The sequence below is a fragment of the Chelmon rostratus genome, chromosome 15, assembly GCF_017976325.1.
Source record: "Chelmon rostratus isolate fCheRos1 chromosome 15, fCheRos1.pri, whole genome shotgun sequence".
Classification (NCBI taxonomy): domain Eukaryota; kingdom Metazoa; phylum Chordata; class Actinopteri; order Chaetodontiformes; family Chaetodontidae; genus Chelmon; species Chelmon rostratus.
Window position 1 is genome coordinate 2,141,095 of NC_055672.1, and position 13,813 is coordinate 2,154,907.

Sequence of the window (13,813 nt, forward strand, 5' to 3'; positions counted from 1 at the left end):
ATCTTCACGTGCTGAGCAGGACTGAACAATTGACTTTGACATGTACAATCAGTGAAGATCCCCTCTCACCACTAAAACCTGTGTAACAGCTTCTCTTAGGATGGTTGTCGCCTGTAGTGGTGAGAAAAGTGGGTTTGTGGGCTGTGAAGGCATTTAAACTCCAACTGAAGGTGTCTGTGCAATGTTGCAACGTCACTTCTGAACAGATGTTCTTGTTTTTAGCTTCAGACAACGTGTAGGGTCCTGGACGGACTGACTGACCTGACCATTAATAAACCTCCCCCTGCTGCACCCACCGCTCTCTTAAACCCCGACCTGCTGATCTGACCACTGCAGGAAATTAACTCACTCCCACTGGCTGCAGATCAGGCTCGGCTTTTACTCTTTTACCCGTCAAATAGTGTGATCAGACCAGAGGAAAGATGTCAGCTATCAGGTGGATGGATAGACGGTCAGATGTCTGCTCAGCCTCATCAGGCAACGCACAGGTTGTCAGGAAAGTCTGTTCTCCAGACATTTAACAGCAGAGCGAAGGGAAACCTCGGCCCTCTTTCACCCTGACCTGCCTCATTTTACTTGTTGACATGGCAACCGCAGAAAGAGCAAGAGCTCACACTGTGAGTTTACTGCCCCCCCGAAAGCCTCGTGACTCCTATTTTGAGGAGTTCGTTATTACTTCTGTTGAAAGAGCATGTGCTTCTTCACTGGAGAGAGCTCTACACCTGTAGGCCTTATGAAACATTATCGTACCTGTGTGGGGTTGAAAATTCATCAAAACGAGCCCGGAAAGTCGGCCGCGTGGAAACAGGTGCCCGGGCAGGTGACAAATGAAAGAAAAAGTGAGCGTACTGCATGCTGCAGCCAAGCAATCCGTTACCTGCTCACGTCGTAATCATGCTCTGCGACATGTGTGGAAACGCTGAGCAGGACCACTTGAGCTTGATTTTGAATCAAGATGGCAAGAAGGGAAAAAAAGGTAATTTTGAAAGAGCGTAGCTGGAAAGAGTTTCTGCTCAGCTGGCGTCGTGTAGATTAACGGGAGAGATGTGAAAGTATTGGTCTGAAGTCTATATTTAATGGCTGTGATTCTCTGAAATCATGGGCCTCGCTGCCCACGTTGGTCATTTTTCCTGCCAATCGAAAGGCCTTGTGTCTTGGGACGCCACCTTCTTGTGCTATCTTCGATCTGCATGCCAAAATGTAAACAGCAACCACGCGTAAAAGCTGAAAGTGATGTTAGTGAAAATAAAGCTAGCCCTGCTGGACGACAACTGGCCAAAACAGAGGTCTCTCTGAAATGAATGAGCTGTCTGACATCTCCCTCCACCACCACCATCACAGCATCAAATGAAGCGAATGAAGGTGTTAACACCTGCAGTGGACGTCCAGTGCAGGTTCGTGGTGTACGAACCCTTTCTTCTTTCATCTGTGTCTCATTTGTACATGATGCTGCTTGTTTTTCTGTGCACTCGAGGGTGCTGCTGTGCTTTTGTCTAACTGGTGCAGATTAGTGCACAGTGTGTGTCCGTATGTAGATCAGTGTATCTGCACGCGTGTGTGAGAGAGCTTGTGGATGTACAGTATGTGTGAGTGCTTACATTAAAGCACATTCGTCGCCACGTGTGTGGAAGCGTGCTGAGTGTCAGCTTGCTGTTAGTGCAGGAAAAAAAACTAAAAACATTACCAGCGATGAATTTCACAACGTTACACTCTGCCATAAATAATTAATATCAGCTTCATCTATTTTATGTGTTCTGAGTAAATCACCCGGGGGCTTGGGTGTGTAGTGATTCACACTCCATTTCCATAATTATCGCCAGTTGTAATCGTCCTCGTGGTGAATCTTTTCCCCGCTCATTCATTTATGAACCCAATCTCCCGATCGTTCCCACAGTGAAAAGCCTCTAAAGGAGGCAATCACTCCTATTTTTATTATAATTTTTTAATTTCTTCTCTTATAATTTATGCCGGCGCCAAAGTGTGGAGCCTGCAGTCAGTCGGATAGCATGGGGATAAGTGAATCAAGCAGGTGCCAGGCGTGATAGATCGGTCCTTCTCAATATAATTGCTGACAGTGGGGGAAATTGGGCCAAGCTGTGATTATCATGAGTCTCAGAGCATGTGAGCTTTGATAGTCACTGCGTACCTGCCTCACCTGCTGATCCAAGTCACCGTGGCTAAAAAGCCACTTCAAGGTGCGAGGATGTGAACAACGCCCTCGGATGATCCCCTGACATACAGTCTCCTAACTGGTGCCAGTGCGCCCTCGGATCCTCCCCGAGCTGAAAAACCCGAACGGCTGAGCCAAAGTCAGACGAAACCGAGAGCTGGAAGGTCAATCAATGTCTGCTGCAGGTGTCATCTGATGCTCACACCCTGTACAGGGCAGACTGGGGTCTACTGGCGGACCATCAAGGACTAATCAGAGAGCAGCAACGCTGTACAGTAACACACGCTGTTAGTACAACACAGCAGCTCAGGCGCTCTGCTTTTAACTTTGAGATTCCTGTGGTGTCGTTTTCCCAAACAGACTGAAAACAGGATTCATCCTCATACACCTGTGGGAAATATGGGTAGATCAGGGAAACAATGGATAGTACAGCCAGTGTGCTCCGTTAATAAGTTTTTGACCTGTGACCTTCATCAGAAACTGTAAACGTGACATTAACATGTACACGCCCACAATAAGGAGGGAACAAGAAAAGACCCCGAGATCAGGAGCTCAACTAAACACCTGGAAAGGATCGGGGGAGTGTTAGAGGTTAAAACTCATCCAGGTGCAGCAGAAAGCTTACAAGGAGTCAGTCAATAGCATTTTTATATTGATTTCCACTGGAGTAGAATCACTTGAATGGATCAATAGCGATCAACCGCTGGCGGTGTCACAAAAGAGATGATTTACAGCCGGACGTGTACAGAATTGGATGCGTCGCATTGTTTTCCAGATAACTGCATGGTTGCAAAATATTGGCCACAAAGCTGATGAGAGTGATTACTCACAGTGATGACCCTCTCAGGCCCACGCGCCTCAGGAAGTGTTGAATTTAAACATTAAATATGTTGTCTCTGCCCCGGTTCGATCCCGCCTGGGGTCTTTCTGTGTGGAGTTTGCATGTTCTCCCTGTGCAGCATGGGTTTTCACCGGGTTCTACGGCTTCCTCCCACAGTCCAAAAACATGCTGAGGTTAATTGATAATTCTAAATTGTCCGTAGGTGTGAATGAGTGGTGTGCATGGTTGTCTGTCTCTATGTGTAGCCCTGTGGTAGGCTGGCGACCTGCCCAGGGTGTCCCCTGCCTTTGCCCGAGAGATGGCTGGGATGGGCTCCAGCCCCCCCGTGACCCTGCAGAGGATTCAGCGGTGTATAGATAATGGATGGATGGATGTTGTCTCTGTACTGTTTTCAGCTGAGTGGATGTCAAAAAAGGGACCGTTTCCAGCGTCCAGACTGTTTTAGGATCAGGGTTGTACTGTGGTGGTTTGTGGGAAGGGGGAAGATGTGGGAAGGGGGAAGATATTTGTTTTTTAAAATTGGGTTAGCTGACCCTTTAAGGCCAGGCCGTATGCTAACCTACACTCTGGGCCTCATTTCGTTTGTCCAGATGTGAACGCGACCTTCTGACCCACCACACGCTGCCATATATTGACGTTAGTACAGCGGTGAAGCGCTCAGCGCTGAGGTGAAGCTGTGCCCAGCTCTGCCTCGCCTGCCCCGCCTCATAAAAAGCATCCCATTGTTTACCAGGCGCTTGTGGTTCAATATGAGTGGTCCTCCATGACTTCATTACTCCTGCCCCCAGTCCGCAGGGAGCGCGGCTCGGGCCCCCGATGGGCTCGTTACCTTCGGCGGCGTAACCTCGGCTCCGGATTATTTGTGTCGTGTCGATCCCATTTGTGAAACCGCAGCTCTCCGTCTTCTTGACTTCAAAACATGAGATGAAAAACATTCGTGCACAGACGGAGAAAACAAGGCGGGAATTCGCTGCTTCTTATTTTCTGTTGTCATGTTCGGAGGGATTTACACTCACTGAAACAGTAGAAGAATAGAAAGGATAATCCCCTCTTTTTTCAAGTCTGCCAATAATCAAGGTTACCCTCTCGCACTCATTATTCCTGGTTTGTCTGCAGTTTGCAGAGCTGCAGCAATCAGTTTCCATTGGTGCCTTCAGAAAAGCCTCTTCCTGTCTTTCTTTATTAGCTCATGAAAAACAGATGAGAAACAACATTAAGTCAGAAAATCAGTTTGACTGTTCCTGATTTGTCCTGTTTCATTTAGTCTGCGATGAGTTTTCCTATCAGCGCTGTGAAAAGCAGAAAGTTATCTGCTCGCTGGAATTAAAGCTCCCTGGAGGAAGCGGCTTTATCGATGACATTTGGACCAAACAAATTGCCCGAGGAGGACGCGATTGGTCGGTGTCACGAGGGAATTTTCACACCAGCGTTCAGATATGTCTCCGCTCTTCACGGCATTGATCTTCGTATCTGCTGAGCCTTTGAGGATGAGCTTTGTTATTGCACAGACTCTATTTCCTGCCATCACCAGACGACCGTACAAAGAATTAAAGTTAAAAAAAAGCTTTAAAAACTCATGACAAGCAAGGTTCAATAGGTATGCTGAGCAAACATTTAGCTCCTATCTTTTGCATTGCAGAGAACGTTAAACTTTGTTCTCTCCTGAAAAGAACGTAGAGACATAAAGACGAAGCTTCAAGCTCACGACTGTAATAATTTATTTGCAAATTGACTGAATTGAATATTGATATATTGATTGAATAATTCACAGCCTCATTGACCTTCTGCAGAACATTTAGAGTGGAGTTGATTACTAAACAGATATTTGGTGCATCAATGACACTACTGCACTGTGAATATTGAGGTTTAGCAACACAAGACTGGTTCAAAGTATTGACATGGAGTATAATCTATATAATTACTACAATACACATGAGCAGAGGTATATCAGCTCCTACAAAGGCGATCAAAGACTTTTTTAATGAGCGAATAATAAAAACAGTCAGAGCTGTCACGATGCTTGTGGATCAAAGTTTACAATCCGAGAGACATAACAGGAAGCAAAAGACATATTTATCTGGAGGAGGTGTACCACAGTGCCTGAACATTTTAACACATAATGAGCACCATGAAGTCACCCTGCTACGCTCTGGACCGTCCTTAACTTATTATTTTAATCAAGATTTGTGGGTGTGATTAAAGGAGTGAGGGTGGCGATTCATCTCTGAGCTCCAAGCCTTCGCCGTCAGCAGGCGTTCAGCATGTCACTGACGTCTCTGTATGTCTCTCTGTGTCTTTGAACTCGTCCTGTGAGAGACGTAGCGAGGTATTTCACTCGGTCAGTTTTCCTCAGCGTCATTATGTTGTTTTATTTACTGCAACATTAATGTGACAGCTGTGGTTAACGGTTATTCTGCAGTTAAGATTCAATACGTGAAACACAAAGTTCCTTCCTTTTCTCCTCCTTTCTATTATTCGTTCTCACCAGCTAAACATGGATTTGCTGATTTAAAGTCAAATACCATCTTAAAACTGGGCTCATTTGGGTTAAAATGTGAGTTTAGGTGAACGATGTTTCATCTGCATTTAAACTAACTGTGAAATAGGTCCCAACTACACACTAAAATATAGCAACTGAAGTGTTTAGAGGTGGATAAGACTGTGTGTGTGCGCGCTAAATATAAAGCTGTAGCCCCCTTAGCTTAGCTTATCGTAAAGACAAGAATCTCTGATGGTTTCCTGGCAACCGCATCAGTCCAGCACATGACCCACCATAACGCTGCAGTGTGACCTTTGCAGTGCTTTTGCTACCTTTGGACGCAGCCAGGCTAGCTGTTCCCCCTGATTCCAGTCTTTATGCTAAGCTAAGCTAACCGGCTGCTAGCTGAAGCTTCGTATTTATGATGCAGACATCAGAGTGATATTAATCTTACCTGCTGAAAGTGAGAAGTGCATTTCCAAAGATGTTGAACTTTTCCTTAAACTTTGACTCAGTTACACAGCAGTTTGTTTCTAATGTTAAGTCACATGAGTCACCCTGAGCTGCTGGTCGTATAAAATGGCCTTAAACCTCTCTGATGTCTGGAGTATAATATCACTTACCGGTGGACGCCAGCATTTATCACTCATCGACCTCCACCTGCAGCCCAACCCGCTCTCTCCGAAACCCATTTTCATTTCTGCACGGCGATAAGTAGCCCATTAAGTTGACCTAATGAGAAGTAAACATTGCAATGCAGGAGAAAACGGTGACAAAAGAAGCTTATTTACTGAGTGAGAGTCACAATTACAGAAGTGATTGCTGTGGCTTGAGGAGGGGCAGCGCTGTGACTAACACTGGGATGCCGCTGCAGATTTTTCAGTCAATATTTATTTGGAGACAATCAGGCTGAATGTTTTACTCACCCAGAGAGCGCTTGATGCACAATTACTGCTTGTCAAAACAGATTTATACAGTAGCTTTTTTTTCCGGGCTTTGGACTTGGATGCGGCTGACTGGCTCTGTCTGTGTTTGGCTGGCGGAGTGCAGCGTCCTGTCGGCGTGTAATGTGTTGTGATGCAGCCTGGACGCCGGCTTGGCTCACTGAGCAGCAAATGGACTGAGCTCGATGGCTCGTGATGGAGGTGGCTACTCTAAAGGCCACGGCTGCTTTGTTTTCCGTTCGCTATTTTGGTTTGTTCCAGTCACAGAGGGGCGTTCGGGTTTTTAGCTACAGATGTTCTCCTGAACAGACACAGACAGACAGGCTGCTCATAGCTCGTCGCTTACCTGTTTAGTTTGGTTTAAAAACACTTCTGTTTGATCTGTTTGCTGCAGGATTCTGTGATCGATGTCTGATTTTAGACAAAATTTGAAATAAAAACTACGGTTAAATCCATCTGCCGATCATCAACTCATGTCAGAAATGATCTCCCAGTCTGCATGGAAACACATCTGCACATCAGCCCGTGGGTGAGCAGACTTCGACTGACACGTCAGAAAAAATGAGAATTGATAGAATGAGAAAATCAAAGTTCTTGACAATCTATGAGCTCCGCTAACCGTCTGACTAACAAGCCTGTAATCAGTTATTTCTTCACGAGCTCTTTCATGTTTACTCCTCTTTCTTCATTTAGTGAGCGGATAGTGACACTGAAGTCTACCTGCTCCATCAGGTGGATGTCTGATCACCAGCGTTTCCTGGTGCTCAAAGCAGACCAATCACAAGATTGCAGCTGTGTGAAGTTAGCATGAATTCAAAAGAGGAACGACTACAAATCTACATGATCTGTCAGATGATAGTGGTTTAACGGCAGATTTAAAGGCCATGCAAAGGAGCTCATGCAGCTGCTGCACATGGTTCAGCTACTTATTATTCTCATTATTAACTACTTAATCGATTATTTTATTTGCAGTAAAGTAGTCTATAAAGTATCAAAATAGTGGAAAAGTCTTGATTACAGCCTCTCTTAGGCTCTCTCGGGGATCGGTTGTGGCTCTCGGGGGGGCAGTTGTGGATCAGGTGGTGATCCACTAATCAGGTCGGTGTTCGATCCTCCTGCAGTCTGCATATCGAAGCATCCTGGGAAGATACAACCAGCTGCTCTCGGAGTGTGAACGGTTGTCGCTCCTGATGAGCAGGTGGTACCTGGCACGGCCTCTGCCTCAGTGAATGAATGAATGAATGAATGCTGACACTTTGAGTGGTCAGTAAGAGTAGATGCATTTATCATTTACTCTAATTAAAAAAGAAGAAGCTGTTCAGTGTACATTTGCATACAAAGTGTTTTTTGCATGTTAAGTGACCAAACATTGAAATAAAGCTGCACGGACACATAAAAAGAGGCGATGTGGTTTAAGTTTACTTCTGCAGCGGAGCTACTTATTGACCAAATACAGCTGGGAGCAGTGACTCCACATCTCAGTCTCAACCAAACCCACAAATCCTCGATCATCGGGTCGATGGTGAACTTTTTTACGAGCTGAAACAGCCTGAAACCTAAAAACAAAACACTTGTGGAATTACTGGAAAGTTTTTTTGGACCTTTTTACTTTTGGCAGAGGCTAGCTGTTAGCGTGGCTAAACACATCATTGGCATAGATCTGTAAGGTAACTGTTCTGTGTCTTTGCATCTGTGTGTGTGTGTGTGTGTGTGTGTGTGTGTGTGTGTGTGTGTGTGTGTGTGTGTGTGTGTGTAGGGCTGTACTGTATGTGTGTGTGTGCTGGCTGTCTCCTCATGTAGGACCGCTGTGATGGATATTTCCTTGCGTCTGGGCTTCGGGCGCTGACACTTTGTCTCCGTATCTCCTCCTGGACAGACAGATTTCTGTCCCACGCACTCATTCACTCTGACAAATCATCCTAAACTCCTCCAGCAGGTTGTGCGGAAAAGGAAAATAAACGTGACGCAGAGGGAGGCGGCCTCTGATCTCTCCTGATTGATTAGAAAAATGAAGCGGCCCTGTTTCATGACATACATCACTTCATAACAAATAAAAAGACGCCACGGACCCGCCCACACTGATTGACATTCATATGTTGTTTCTGGGATGTACAGGAACCCCGCGGTAGTGAGTGCTTAGCAACAGCACAGGGGGAAAACGCTGCTGTTGTCACTGAGATGAGATCAGTGCAGCACTAGGAGGCCGAAACAGACCAGCCGAGTGCCACCAAATGATCGTTCTGATATATTTTCCTTTTCAGTGTCAAAGTCAATTTGGAGACAAACTTGCCGCAAAGATTCCCTCCAGTTGATCAGAGCCTCAGTTTGACAGCGTCTGGTCTTCTCTCCCCCAGGCTGCTCCGTCAGCTAATAAATATGAGGAAATAAAACTGCTCCCCATTCTCAGCAAAAAAAAAAAAAAAAAAACCCCAACAGTCCATCTCTGTGGCCCCCAGAGGGGGGAAACAGAGACAGATTTAAATAAATAGAGCCATGAGGGACATATCACATCTCAAATATAGTATTGAAACGACAGCTTTAAACTGTAGCCTGAGTGCTTTGATTGAACCGTCTCAACAGCTTGTAGACTGATGCAGACTGACGTCGGTGTCGTAAGGATCCATCAGTAGCACCAGGCTCAAGCAGGTTTGTTTGGTTAGAACCTGGTGTTTGGAGAACTGGGGGTTGAAACAAGGGGTATTCACAGTGGCGTGCACAGACTTTTTGAAGGGCAGAGGCGAAAAGGAAAAAAAAGGGCACATATAGCGTGTCCTCGCCACTGAAGAGGGCACTTTAGCACGCGTTTTGGCTCCCAAGGGGCACTTTAGAGCGCGTTTTGGCATCCAAGAGGGCACTTTAACACACGTTTCGGCTCCTAAGAGGGCACTTTAACACGCGTTTTGGCTCCCAGGGGGCACTTTAGTGCGTGTTGTGGCTCCCAGGGGGCACTTTGGCACGTGTTTTGGTGTCCAAGAGGGCACTTTAACACGCGTTTTGGCTCCCAGGGACTGGGTATTCAGTTGTAATCTGAATGGTTGTTGTGAGGTTGTTGCTCTGATTATGGTCTGTCGCTCATAGGCTCTCACCATGGATTCACTCTGGAGTGATAAAATTCAGTATTACCGGTTTGATCCAATATTTGTCAAAATTTGAGTTTAAAAGTTTTTATATTGGTCCGATCCCACTGGATTTAACATAAAATAATCCTGTGTTAGTCCCACTATGAATTTGCAGTGTCGCAGCAGCAAAAGGGATGGTGTACTGATAGCAAACAGGACAATAAATACGTGAACAGCATGACTTTATGTCATGTCAATGCGTGGACATGCGAGCTCAGTCGCTTTAATGTTTCAGCCATAGCACTCTTAGGTCTTCTCACCTGTGGCACCTTAAAAATGAAGCATCACAACGTTTTTCTTGACTTTGGAAATAGTACTTCAACAAACATTTTGACTAAACGAGCTTTTCCAGAGCCTTTCAAAGACCATGCGATACAGTTGAGACAAACTTTCTCGGTCAAGGTCGAGCCTCATCAATCTCCATCAACCCTGGAAACATGTACTTTATGAATGTGGTTTATTCAGGCTCCCGGCTCAGGTAAGCAAGGTAAATCAATGCAGAATCAACAGAAACTTAGTTAGTTGTCAATGTGCTGCATTAGAAATGCGAAGGAGGAGGTCAAAAGACCATTAAGCTCTGGATGTGATGTGCCCTCAGCTGAGAATAGAAGAGGAGATACTTACCTTCAACACTCCCTCTGCATTCACTGCTTCTGAAGCGGCGGCTGAGCTCTGTTACTTGTCTCATGCTGCTTATTAGCTTTCCACCCAATATGGCTAACCTCTGCAGCAGTGCAGCTTTGAGTTTGTCGCTAATTTGTTCACCATTCTTTTCCGCAGCTTCAGCTCAAACGCATCACGCTGGGATTTGTGAGAAAGCCTTTTGAGATTCCTCCACACTTCCCTTGTTAGAAGACTGCCGTTCACATTTTCAGGCGTCTTTCTGTGATTTTTGCCACCAAAATTCCCCCCTCTCACCTGGATAAACGAACCAGAGCAGAGGATGATTTGTCAAAGAGTCTGAATTAACCACGTCACATCCTGGCAAACACTGAGAGGCCGTTTCAGCTCAGCAGAGGAGCTTCCAGGGGGGGTCAAACCTCGCTCGTTCTTTGTGCCGAGGTGACATTGGCCAACCGCTGAGCCACAGAGTCGCCCAATTAGGAGACTTGTGTTCGGTGGAAGTGCACGCTGTGTCTCTGGTCTCTCAGTTCCAGATCAGGAGGGTTGTCAGAGTTCGTCTTTACCAGCTGACGGGGTCCTGGAGGTTCCTGGAAAGCCGACTTTATCTCTCTGCTGACACGCTGCACCTTTCCATCTGTGGCTGCCTTCTTCTGCTTTGTCTCTCGTCCAAACACTCGTCCTCTTTGTGTCTTTGAATCCTTACTTTCTTTGTTTCTGACTCTCTTTGCTTTCATGGGATAAAAACACGCGTTTGTTGGCTTTCAGTGTCTTCTTAGTCGTTGTTCTTTGCTTTTTGCTTTTCCGCTCTTCCTCGTGCACACGTACAAACCTTATCTCAAACACACAGTCGCTTTCAAACATTATCCAACATTTTCTTCTCACTTATTTCTGGCTTTTCCTCTCTGACGCACAGCCCACTTGTGTAACTCGTTCCTTTATCGCAGCCTCTTATTTTGTGGCTCATGCGCCGCCATCGGAAACCTTCACCTCCCACCCATCCCCAGTTTCAACACAAAAGTCTTTAAATTTGTCATTTCGTCTCTTTCTTTTGTGATTTTTATTGGCTGGGAGGAGGAGGCGAAGGGGAAAGAAGAGGTAGAACTATTTCGAGGGAGGTCTCTATGGAAACAGAGTGGCGGCAGCAGGGCACAGAGCAGGCTGACAGCTCGGCAGCAGACGACGCACATTGACTTGAAGTTCGAAAGGGGTAAAACTCCAGCGTCTAACACCTCCTCAGCATTAAAAGCCACCATTAAGACAGCCTGTCATCCAGCGGGAGACGTCATGCATGTTTGTCCTATAACCGTCATCTTTTTCCTGCTTTTCCTCACTACTTTACCTTAGCATGTCAGATGCTAATTAAATCAGAACTGCCACTTTAACAATCGCCCTCCTCGCCCAACGTTTGCAGTCCTTCAAATCTTTGAACATTAGCAACTGAGAAGAGACGGCCTGATTGTGATTGGTTACATTTTTTGAAGTTTCTTGCATGAACAGAACAGATCAAACTTCCTGCTGTGCTGCTGAACAGTTGTTTGGCCATTGCTAGGTGGTTGCTAATATATTCATGGTGTGTGGTGCTGTCTTGTGTTTAGGAAGGTTGCTATGGTGTCACCATGTAGCTTGCAGGTGGTTTTCTTGGAGACTGACAGGACTTTAGTGGTTACTGAGCGATTGCGAGGGTGATTCCAGGTGATTGTAAGGGTGTTTGTAGGCAGTTGTTAGGATTTTAACTGATTCTTAAGACAAGGTCCAACTCTATGGACTTTTTCCGAAGCTTTCAGCCACATCTTGTGACCTTCATTAGCGTATGACAATGATGATGAGAAGATACGTAGAGGAAGAAACTGTTTGAAAAGTTTCCAGAGAATGGAGCTGGTCTGGTCTGGTCTGGCTCTCCCATGCCAGTGTTGCTGCAGTGGTCTGTGTGACTGGGGGGTCAGCAGGTCTGTGAGCGGGACCGACCAGCTGCTACCTTCACAGGCAATTGTGGAACTTCTCCAGTCCAAAAACAATGCATATGTTGATTCAGGGTGGTTGCGAGGATGCTCTGCTTCTCTTCAGCAGACCGTATGGATGTATTTTGTAGTGTAAATATAGGCTTTATCCATTGGTATGATTGGCTGCCTGCAGGGTTTCTCTCTTACAGCTGCATTAAAGATCTTCAGGTGCCGAGTTATCTAACGGATCACATGAGACAGATTTGTGTTAAGTGCTTTCACAAATTTACTCTTCACAAAGAGGAAAATTCACTGAAGAAAAAATAAAGCGAATCCGACTGACAGTTTTAGGATAGGGGGCCTGTGTGTGTGTGTGTGTGTGTGTGTGTGTGTGCGTGCGTGTGTGCGTGCGTGTGTGTGTGTGTGTGTGTGTGTCACTGTGTGTCACAGGGTATAAGTGGATATTCTCCTCCAGTCAAAAATAATTGCTTTCATGAAATGTTTTAATGAACCGTGTGTTATAGAGAACCTCACAGGGTAACAAAAGAAAGACAGGAGAAGGAGTGTGTGTGTGTGTTGATGTATCTCATCCCTCTCCTCTGTCTCCCTCTCTAGCTCTGCTCTATGCCACCATCTTTGGAAACGTGACCACCATCTTCCAGCAGATGTACGCCAACACCAACCGCTACCACGAGATGCTCAACAACGTCAGGGACTTCCTGAAGCTCTACCAGGTTCCCAAGGGGCTGAGCGAGCGGGTGATGGACTACATTGTCTCCACCTGGTCCATGTCCAAAGGCATCGACACAGAGAAGGTGAGGCTGGAGGTCAAAGGTCAGGTTGAGACACGGTATGATGTCAGTGCCTCATGTGGCTCTTTGTCATCATCATTGTACTTGTCTACTGTGAGTACAAGCACCAGTACTGCAGTAAAAAAAAAAAAAAACCCAGAGCCAAACAATCATCAAGTCACATGTGAGGAAGCAAAATCTAGAAGACGACACTTTTATATGCTGTGGTCACACATTCAACTGGAGAAAAATACCAAATTTGTTCAATACGCTTAACGAGACAGCCAAGTCATGAAGACTAAAAGAAGCCTTAAACAAACCATCATAGCAAAACCAGTGAGACGAAACACGCATAAAAGAGAAAATAACCGCGAGACTGATACCATGCCTGACAGGCAGTCAGCAGTCACAAACTGTTACAACCTCATTTTCCCAAACACATGCTGAGTGGTGAACTTCTGACCCACTGCACCCGAACGCATCATACCGCTCACAGACTGCAGTTATGTGCCCACACAGCTTAGATTCTCCTCTTGTGTGATGTTGTAATAAAAAGGATTAGTGCGACTGATGGTTATGTTTCAAGTGAGTGAACTTCAGTGCTCCAAGCTCTAATGCTGCTGCTGCTGTATCAACTTAACTGTAATTCACTAATTACAGTCATCTTGATGATTCTGTCCACAGCAAAGTTGTTGTTGTTTTATCACAAACAAACCAGCATAGCAAGAATGAAATCAGGATCAAATCCGAGGCACTGCCGCTCTGCATCAGTCAGCAGGACAAGAAAAACATCAAGTTCACATTACAGCACAGTGTGACCCAGGAGTTAATCTCTTCATGATAAAAGACAGAAATTAAATGCATCATTAGCAGTGTTTTACCAGTGTTCTGGCTTGATGCTACAG

At 45.7% G+C, this 13,813-nt stretch overlaps 1 protein-coding gene across 1 annotated transcript in view; it reads left to right on the forward strand.

Moving 5' to 3' along the window:
* kcnh5b (potassium voltage-gated channel, subfamily H (eag-related), member 5b) overlaps window positions 1–13,813 on the forward strand; it is a 131,345-nt gene that overhangs the window by 63,424 nt on the left and 54,108 nt on the right. Inside the window, exon 9 of the mRNA XM_041953353.1 lies at window positions 12,733–12,932. Coding sequence (XP_041809287.1) covers window positions 12,733–12,932 — 200 coding nt within the window. The remainder of the gene's footprint in view (window positions 1–12,732; window positions 12,933–13,813) is intronic.